This window comes from Calliphora vicina, chromosome 2 (assembly GCF_958450345.1).
Source record: "Calliphora vicina chromosome 2, idCalVici1.1, whole genome shotgun sequence".
Taxonomy (NCBI): domain Eukaryota; kingdom Metazoa; phylum Arthropoda; class Insecta; order Diptera; family Calliphoridae; genus Calliphora; species Calliphora vicina.
Window position 1 is genome coordinate 37,174,401 of NC_088781.1, and position 10,479 is coordinate 37,184,879.

The following is a 10,479-nucleotide window of genomic DNA, read 5'->3' on the forward strand; positions in this document are numbered from 1 at the left end:
GGGTAAAGAAAACCATCTGTGTATTTTGCAAACTCATTATACCTATTTTGTAGTCTCATAATCACGATTTTGTATATAAAAGAGGAAATCCTGCAGAAGAAGTAATTTTTCAATAGGATGGCGACCCAATGCACACGTCAAAAATCGTAAAGAATGGTGTTCCTAGAAAAATTTCTTATTAATGCAGTTATCAGCTCAATGTCCTGAGTTCAATCCTATTGAGAATTTTTAGTGAGTCGTGAATTGGCGGTTGAAACAATACCGATTAACTCCTACCAATTTGTACGACATTTAACAGCGGATTGAGCACGAGAGAGAGAGTTTCCAAATAAAGTTAATGAAAAATTGGTAGAAAATATGCCAATGCGTGTAAAATTTTATTTACATAATAAAGGATGTTTTTTGAACTGGATGTTTTTTGTTTTGAATTGTAATTCATTTTGTTACATATTAAACATAAAATAAATGACAGAAAAAATTTTTGGATTTGCTTTATTAGTTTTATTTTTATTCCATAAGAAGTGCACGAAATAGAAACATGTACTCATTTGAGCTCCCCACTGTATGTACGTACATTCAATATTACTCTACCGCTCTTGCATGTATGTCATTTATATGAGAGCTAATGCAGTTACCCTTAAAACTCGACTTGCTACATTGAGAAAAATGCATTTCAACTGCATTTACACAATGCTTTTTAAATCAAATCATAGGTGTAATTGCATTTCAAGATTAGCGGTATTTGTATATTTGTATATTATATTATAATATGTAAATATTCGAACTTCTTTATTTAACCTGTTTTTAAAATATCACTCAATTTGAAATAAACACAATTCGAAATTAGGTACACAATAAATTTTTAACTTTAGCTTGATCTCTTGTCATTTCTACTTTGAAGCTGTAAACTTAAGAATTAGCTAAGTATTTTGTAAAAATAAAGTGCTTAAAATTAAATTGAATTTTAAACAAAAAAGGAGATACAACTTTAAAAAAACTGAAAATTACTTTAACATAATTTATTGGTGACGAAACCCGGGAACTATATAAAGTTTCCTAATTTTTAATAAATTTATTCGTGCTTTATTTTTGATTTATAGTGCAATTCTTTTCATAGATGGCCATGAGTCTTGATATTTTAATAATAGAGCAACGTGATTTGTTGCAACTTTTGGAAAAATTAGAGGTTCGTTTTGATCAAAAGAATACTAGTAAAAAGACAAATGGTTATTTGAATTTATTGGCACAAAGATTAGATGATATTTTCAATAAATTCGAAACACAACATGAAAAAATAGTGCATAAAATGCATGAAGAATCCATATGCGTTGGCGATGTTTCTTATATGAAAGAAGATATCTACTTGGTTTTTCAGAGAAATTTCGCTCGAGATAAAATTTTTATTTATTTTTTTAGAAAAATAACTTTTTTAGGATAATTATGACCCCCTGATTGCAAATATCTGGTCAAAAAAATGTTCCTATTTTTCGTTTTTCCAGAAAAGCCAGTTCAAAATTTCTAACAGTTAAGTTTAAACATATGTGATGTCCTGCATTTGCATGTAAATCATGGTTTTTATATTTTGTGAAACAGTTACATATGTTGGCAATAATTCCACATGTTTATTATTTTAATTTTATATTTTTTACTATTTTTAAAAATTAATTTAAAAAATGTCTATTTTTAGACACTTTTTTTTAATTTAATGTAATTGTAGAAATTTGCCCCTAGCAACGAGGGGGAGAGGGATGGTCACGTCGGGATATAGTTTTTTATTAGCTAAAAGATGAGACTTAACATTCACACCAAAATTTTTCAGAAATTCCACCTTTTTCACATATAAACATTTTTTTGAAAAATTTTATTTATACTGTTCGAAAAATCGAACAGCCGAGCGAAATTCACTTAGGAATCTGAATATAAACACCCTCAGCTGGGATCCTATTCTTATCTATTTACTTGTACAAAAGTTAGACATTCAGGCACGAAAAGATTGGGAGCAATCTTTAAGATCTTCCATGGAACTTCCTTCACTGGAGGAACTTTTTTCGTTTTTAGAGAGAACATTTCGAACGCTGGAGTCTTTAAATGATGGACTTTCCACAACTTCTAAACAAAAGCCCCCTACTAAGGTTAATAAAACGTTCACATAATCCAGAAAGACTTCATGCAACTCTGGTAACTTTTCTAAACAAAATATAATTTCTTGCTCTTATTGCAATGGAAATCATTCCTTATCTAAATGTTTTACATTTTTAGCTCTTTCTTTACATTCGAAGAATGAATTCCTGTCTAACAAAAAGGTTTGTCGAAATTGTTTGGTGATCGGACATGATCAAAATAATTGTGGCTCTCCATTTCGTTGCATTATTTGCAAGCAACCACATCATACAATTCTTCATTCCGAGGAAAATCAGTCCTCAGCCGTTGCTGCAACAACATCCAATTCTAATCATAATAACCCTCCTCAAGTCACAACTCATAATGCGAATTCATTTCCATCGGTTTTATTATATACGATTCGATTAAATATTCGAACTAATCGTGGTTACTTTCCTTTACGTGCCCTTTTAGACTCCGGATCACAGGGGAGTTTGATTTCCGAATCAGTAGTACAGCTTTTAGGCTTAAAAAAGACTAAATCACACTGCAAGGTGATTGGTATTGGAAATGGCAGTGAAAATTTGTCAAAATATTTTGTCAATATCGATTTATACAATCGAAAACAGAAACCTGTACTATCATGCACGGCCTTAGTTTTACCCACACTTTCTTCATATGCTCCTAATCCTTCATGCGAAAATATTTCCATGCCCAAACTTACGAATGACAACTTGGCAGATCCGCTATTCTTTAAATCTGACCCGATTGATATGATCTTGGGTTCAGGTATTTCATCTAGAATAAAAATAGCTTCAGAGTCGTTTATATATGAGTATTTTCTGGAAATAGCAATGTCATACGGACTAATACAGTACATATACATAACGCTAATTTAGAGAGCATATTAAGATCATTTTGGGAACAAGAGGAAGTGGTAAGTGAAAGAAAATTGACTAGTGACGAACTAGCATGTGGACATTATTTTGAGACTACAACTATTCGAACAGAATCTGGTCGTTATATGGTACATTTACCATTTAAATCTCTTCTACTCGATAACATTGAACCTACTATTCGAGACAATGTCATAGGCGCATTCAAGCGATTACGACAATTGGAGATTTCATTTTCTACCTCAATTTGCTGAAAGTTACATTTACTTTATGCAAGAGTATGAGTCATTGGGACACATGACGAAAATTGGAAAATATCCTAACGATATTCGCCAGAATTTTTATTTTTTGCCTCACCATGGTGTTTTGAAGGAAAGTAGTACAACAACCAAATTTAGAGTAGTTTTTGACGGAAGTTGTCATTTAAATAATTACAAATCTCTGAACGAGGAACTTTCTCCTGGCCCTGCCCTTCAAAGCAAACTTCCTGCAGTCATTACAAAATGGAGAAGGCATAAAATAGCCTTCAGTGCGGATATTGAAAAGATGTTCCGACAGATAGATGTTAGTCCGGAACATCGAAAATTTCAACAAATTCTTTGGCGGTTCAAGCCAATTGACGATATTTCTATTTATGAATTAAATACTGTAACATATGGCACTACTTCGGCGCCTTATCTGGCTATTCGCGTGTTGCATAGACTAGCACATGATTTTGAAATTGAATTTCCCGAAGCCTCAAAAGTCTTGATTTCTGACTCCTATGTCGATGACATAATTTCAGGAGCAGATAATATCGAAAATGCCATAACTTTGCAAAAAGACATCTGCACTCTTCTCGAAAAGGGCGGATGTAACCTTCGAAAATGGATTACAAATTCAAATAAACTTTTGCAGAAAATTCCTGAGGAGTGTAGGGATCCTTCTGTTACTTTGAAATTCAACAGAGATAATGTCGTTAAGACTCTTGGAATCCAGTGGAATACGGATAATGATTAGTTTTCATTCAAAGTCAATATTGATGATACTATGGCTGCTACTAAAAGGTCAATTCTGTCGGAATCAGCCAGACTATATGACCCATTAGGTGGTTAACACCATCTACTCTAATTTCCAAGTCAATTTTTAAGCAACTTTGGGAACATGGTTTAGATTGGGATGAGAAAATCCCTACTGAAGTCGAGAATCGATGGTTAAAATATAGATTATCATTAGCAGAACTTGCTAATTTGAAAAATCCTCGGTGGATTCGTTGGTCAAACGAATCACGAATGGAGTTACATTGCTTTAGTGATGCATCAAATGCAGCATATGCTGCAGTCGTGTATTCAAGAGTTATCTCTTCCGATGGCATATTTGTGAATATTTTACAGTCTAAATCAAAAGTATCACCAGTCAAGACTGTTTCCATACGCAGACTGGAACTGTGCGCTGCCAGACTTTTAGTACAATTGGCTCAGAGCGTTAAAGAGTCTCTGTGCGATGTGAACATTGACAATATTTACTATTGGAGTGATTGTTCAACTGTTTTAAGTTGGATTCAAAAACATCCTTCCTGCTGGATTGTTTATGTTGCAAATAGAGTTGCGGATATACAACGTTTGAGCAATCCGCGACAGTGGAATTACGTACAGTCAGCGTTGAATCCGGCAGATTGCGCATCCAGGGGAGTATTAGCTCAAGATTTAATTAAAGACCAAACTTGGTGGTTTGGATCACAATTTCTTTACAAATCTTTCTCGTATTGGCCTTAAGGTCTTTCAAATCTACATACTTCAGAAGAGCGTGTAATGACTAAAGTTTCGACTTTCAAGATTTTCTAAACTAATAACTTTACTTCGTACTTCAACTTTGTGTTTGCGCTTTATACACAATTGTAAAAATCCTAAACTAAAAAGGACTAACGTCCTAAAAGCATCGGAAATTAATGAAACTTTACTTCGTTTGATCAGACTTACTCAATTTATTGATTTTCCAAATGAACTCAAACTTCTTTACGAAAATCTCGAGATTAGACATAGTCCTTTACTTAAACTAATGCCATTTCTTGATGAAAACGGAATAATTCGCGTAGGAGGTCGCCTACAAAACTCAGATTTGAGTTACAATGTAAAACATCCAATAATATTAGCTAAATCTTATCCACTTTCAAAACTTATAATAATTGACTCTCATGAGAGAACGCTACATGGTGGTGTTACTCTGACTATGTCTGTTGTGAATCGCAAATTTTGGATTGTTTCTGGAAACCAATTGGCCAAATCCATTATTCATAAATGCATTCAATGTTTTAGATATTCTGCTAAAACATCACAACAAGTTATGGGCAACTTACCATATGTTCGTCTTAATGTTACTAGACCATTTAAATATAGTGGGGTTGACTATACTGGTCCGATAGATATTAAGAACTCAACATTAAGATCCGCTGTAGTTTCCAAGGGATATATATGTTTATTTGTGTGCAAGGTCACAAAGGCTGTTCACTTGGAAGCTGTTTCTGATCTTTCCACAAATTCTTTTCTTGCTGCATTTAGACGATTTGTGTCCCGAAGAGGAGCATGTACTGATATCTGTTCAGACTGTGGAACGAATTTCGTAGGTGCCTCGAAGGAACTCAAAATTCTTTACAACAGAAATTCTAAATCGTTGCCTGATGATTTGCGCCAGGCATTAAGTTTAAATTGTACGAACTGGCATTTCATTCCACCAGCCTCACCAAATTTTGGTGGCTTATGGGAGGCTGGTGTGAAATCTGTTAAACACCACTTGAAACGTATTACACATAATAGACTCCTAAGCTTTGAAGAATTAGCAACTCTTCTCTGCCAGATTGTAGGTTGCATAAACTCTCGTCCTTTATGCCCACTTTCCTCAGACCCATGTGATTTTGATGCGCTTACCCCAGCGCACTTCCTCGTAGGGGAACCTATACAATGTATACAAGAGGAATCATTGCTGGATCAAAATATCAACCATCTTACTCGCTGGAAATCTATTGAATTACTGAAGCAACATTTCTGGAAAAGGTGGCATAGAGAATACCTTAATCGTCTTCAAGCCCGCCCGAAATGGTTAAAGAGTAAGGCAAAACCTAAAATTGGAGATTCGGTACTCATAGCAGATGAAAGATGCGGTCCAGGTCAATGGCTACTTGGTCGTATCCATGATGTCCATCCAGGAGCATGACGGACTAATAAGGGTGGTATCAGTTCTAACAAAAAACAAGTAAGAGTGCTATATTCGGCTGTGCCGAATCTTATATACCCTTCACCAAATTATACTTCAAAATTTTAAATATTTTTAGGTAAACAAAATTTAATTTTTTTTTCAGTTGTTTTTTGAATTTTTTGGAAAAAAAATTTTTTCGATTGTTATTTTAATTTTTTTTTTTAAATTTAAATTTTTTTTTTTTAAATTTAAAATTTTTTTTTTAAATTTAAAATTTTTTTTTTTTAAATTTAAAAATTTTTTTTTTTAAATTTTAAAATTTTTTTTTTTTTAAATTTTAAAATTTTTTTTTTTTAAATTTTAAAATTTTTTTTTGTTTTTTCAATTTTTTTTTTTTTTTTAAAAAAATTCGGGTTCAAAATTTTTTTCCCGATTTTGACCCATTGTAGGTCCAACTTAATATGGTCTTATATACGTCGTTGCAAATGTCTTTGAAATATCTATCATTAGATATCCATATTGTCTATATTAATGTCTTAGTAATCGAGATATAGGTAAAAAAATAGGTCAAAAATCGAGGTTGTCTTGGTTTTTTCCTCATATCTCAGCCATTTGTGGACCGATTTTGGTGATTTTAAATAGCAAAATTCTCGAAAGCATGTCTGACAGAACTATTGAAGATTTGGATCCTGAAGATATCTGGGGTCTTCAGAAAACTGATTTCAACAGACAGACAGACAGACAGACAGACGGACAGACAGACAGACAGACAGACAGACAGACAGACAGACAGACGGACATGGCTTAATCGACTCTGCTATCTATAAGGATCCAGAATATATATACTTTATAGGGTCGGAAATGAAAAATGTAGAAATTACAAACGGAATGACAAACTTATATATACCCTTCTCACGAAGCTGAAGGGTATAATAAAATAATGAAACGACCAATTTCTAAGATTTCTTTTCTTCCAGACAATTCACCAGAATGTTTAGAAAACAACACATCAAATGAGCAAAATTAAAAGGCAGATGGATGGAGCCTATATTATACGCTGTGAGTCGGAGCATAGCGGAGTTTATAACTCGACTAAAATCACTCCCATCATAGGCCGTCCTTGAATTAAATCATCTCTTCTAAAAAACATTCGTTCTTAAGGGGGGAGAATGTTGTCAAAAAATACATTTTTCTCCAACAAAATTATGAATATTATATTTACTTTATATTAACATATTTCTTTTTATCATATTTGTAATATTCATTGTGTACCTATTCGAATTGGTTTGTAGTATACTTAAAATGCATTAATATTATAATATGCTATAATTTAACCAGTTGATGACGTATGTATGAAGTTGTCTATATCTACATTCATACATATGTACGTTAGGGTGGCCCTTAATAAACGAAAGTTGGATTTTGGCCATTCTCACCCTCCAGTTTGGTGAATATTAGTAAAAAATCATCCTGAAAAAATTGTAGGTAAATCGGTTGGGGTTAAGACGTGCCGCAAGCCCTCTGAAGTTTTGAGATGCATTTACAAGGGGAAAAATGCATTTTTTTCAGTTTTTGTAAAAATGTTGCCATTAAAAAATTACTTTTGTAATTTAATTTAAAATAATCGAAATGTGTACGTAATTGTCGTTCTAATGAGACATAAAAAACAGAAATGTTAAAGTTATTAAATATTCGCCAGGCCATTAACGTGTCTCAGGCAACTAGAACAAGAAATGTAGGAACAAAATTAACATATTTTGATAAATATTAAAATAAAAGCTCATTTTTACTTAAAATATGTCCATATTTACTTGTATATGAGTTTTTGTCTTCGTAGGGTACCGTTAACATATTATTAGGTGTGAACAAAAAAATAAAATTTTTTTAACGGCAGTTTCAAAACTCCATTTTAAAATTTTTAAAAATTTTGTTAAACAAATTTCAGAATTTTTTGATCATCTCATTGGGATTTATTAAGAATATAATAGGGAATAAAAATGTGAAAAAATTATGAAAATATCTCTTATAGTTTTTCCGTACCTGCGATTTAAATTTTGAAATTTTCGAGAAAAACCAATTATTTGGCAATTTTTACTCGAATGAGCTCTATTTCCTTACTCTTATGAATTTTGAGCAAAACTTATTCAGAATCTTATAATCCAGATAATTCTAAATATACTCTGAAACTTTTACTAAAATCGGAAAACGTTAATCCTTAAATCGTGAAGGTCAAAGATCAAATTTTTCAATATTTGGAATTTCTCTTGCAAAGATTTCGAAATGTTCGAAATGTTGTATATTTTTGGGACGATTATGATGAAATTTAACAAAAATATAACACAAAGCCTAGTATTAACAAAAACAGCAACAAAAATTTAAATAAATAGAGCACTTGGGGTTAAAATGACCCCAAACTTTTAAAACCATAAAAAAAATTATGATTTTAAAAGTTTGGGGTCATTTTAACCCCAAGTGCCATTAAGCGTTAATTTCCATTATTGTGCTGTTATTATAAACCCTAGAGTTTATGTTATATTTTTCTTAAGTTTCATCAAAATCGGCCCAAAAGTATATAATATTTCGCTATCTCTCCATGAAAAATTCCAAATATTGAAAAATTTGACCTTTGACCTTCACGATTTAAGGATTAACGTTTTCCGATTTTAGTAAAAGTGTCAGAGTATATTTAGAATTATCTGGACTATAATATTCTGAATAAGTTTTGCTCAAAATTCATAAGAGTAAGGAAATAGAGCTCATTCAAGTAAAAATTGCCAAATAATTGGTTTTTCTCGAAAATTTCAAAATTTAAATCGCAGGTACGGAAAAACTATAAGAGATATTTTCATAATTTTTTCACATTTTTATTCCCTATTATATTCTTAATAAATCCCAATGAGATGATCAAAAAATTCTGAAATTTGTTTAACAAAATTTTTAAAAATATGAAAATGGAGTTTTGAAACAGCCGTTAAAAAAATTTTATTTTTTTGTTCATAACTAAGAATAGGTTAGCGGTATCCTACGGAGACAAAAACTCATATACAAATAAATATGGACATAGTTTAAGTAAAAATGAGCTTTTATTTTAATATTTATCAAAATATGTTAATTTTGTTCCTACCTTTCTTGTTCTAGTTGCCTGAGACACGTTAATGGCCTGGCGATATTTTAATAACTTTAACATTTTTTGACCAATTTCTGTTTTTTGTGTCTCATTAGAACGACAATTGCGTTCACATTTCTATTCTTTTAAATTAAATTGCAAAATTAATTTTTTAATGGCAAAATTTTTACATAAACTGAAAAAAATGCATTTTTTCCCCTTGTAAATGCATCTCAAAATTTCAGAGGGCTTGCGGCACGTCTTAACCCCAACCGATTTACTTAAAATTTTTTCAGGATGATTTTTTTACTAATGTTCACCAAACTGGGGGGTGAGAATGGTCAAAATCCAACTTTCGTTTATTAAGGACCACCCTAATGTACGTACATTCAATATTACTCTACCACTCTTGCATGTATGTCATTTATATGAGAGCTAATGCAGTTACACTTAAAACTCGACTTGCTACATTGAGAAAAATGCATTTCAACTGTATTTACACAATGCTTTGTACGATACACCCTTATTTCGCTAAATCTTTTGGACAACAGTATTTCGAAAGAACTTTTTATTATTTTAAAATGTAGTACCCTCTGAATGGAACGTAAATTCCAAATTATTTTTCAGATACTCTTATTTTTGCAAAATTTATTCGACTCTATAGGCGTACAAATGTCACGTACGATGATATGGAATTGCCCATATGCAAAATTTTTTACTTTGTCTAAATATATGTATCCATTTTTGATACTCTTTTTCTTCACTTATGGTTATTATGGATAATGTTGGTCCAATCGGGTAATGTTAACCAATTATTATGTATATAAATTATAAAATATCATACGTTATAATAGAAATAAATGACAAACTTTGTTTAAAATAATAAGAATCTGTAGTTAAAGTATCCTCTGCGTAAACTAGTCTTTCAAACAATTGATATACATATTAATTTTATATATTTATTTAATAGTATTTCAATAACATTGTTTTAATTCTCATAATAGGAACGAACTTCTAATAACTAACATTGAATATTTGTTTAAGATTCGGCTCGGCCGAATATGGTACTCTTACTCGTTTTTTTATCACAATGCATAGATAAAATAAAAATGGGTGGGATCAAACATGTTGGCTTGGCACTTCCCATACCAAGTAATTAGTTATTTTAGAATATCAGAAGAACTGTTATTGCAAGAGCCTTAAAAC

The 10,479-nt window shown here is 31.6% G+C and overlaps 1 protein-coding gene across 1 annotated transcript; it reads left to right on the top strand.

The window, feature by feature from the left end:
• Positions 1-4,267: 4,267 nt before the first annotated feature.
• Positions 4,268-6,185, top strand: LOC135950390 (uncharacterized). Its single transcript, XM_065499937.1, has 2 exons — positions 4,268-4,701; positions 4,895-6,185. Exons 1-2 carry the CDS (start codon positions 4,268-4,270, stop codon positions 6,183-6,185), a joined length of 1,725 nt encoding a protein of 574 aa, XP_065356009.1.
• Positions 6,186-10,479: the final 4,294 nt, after the last annotated feature.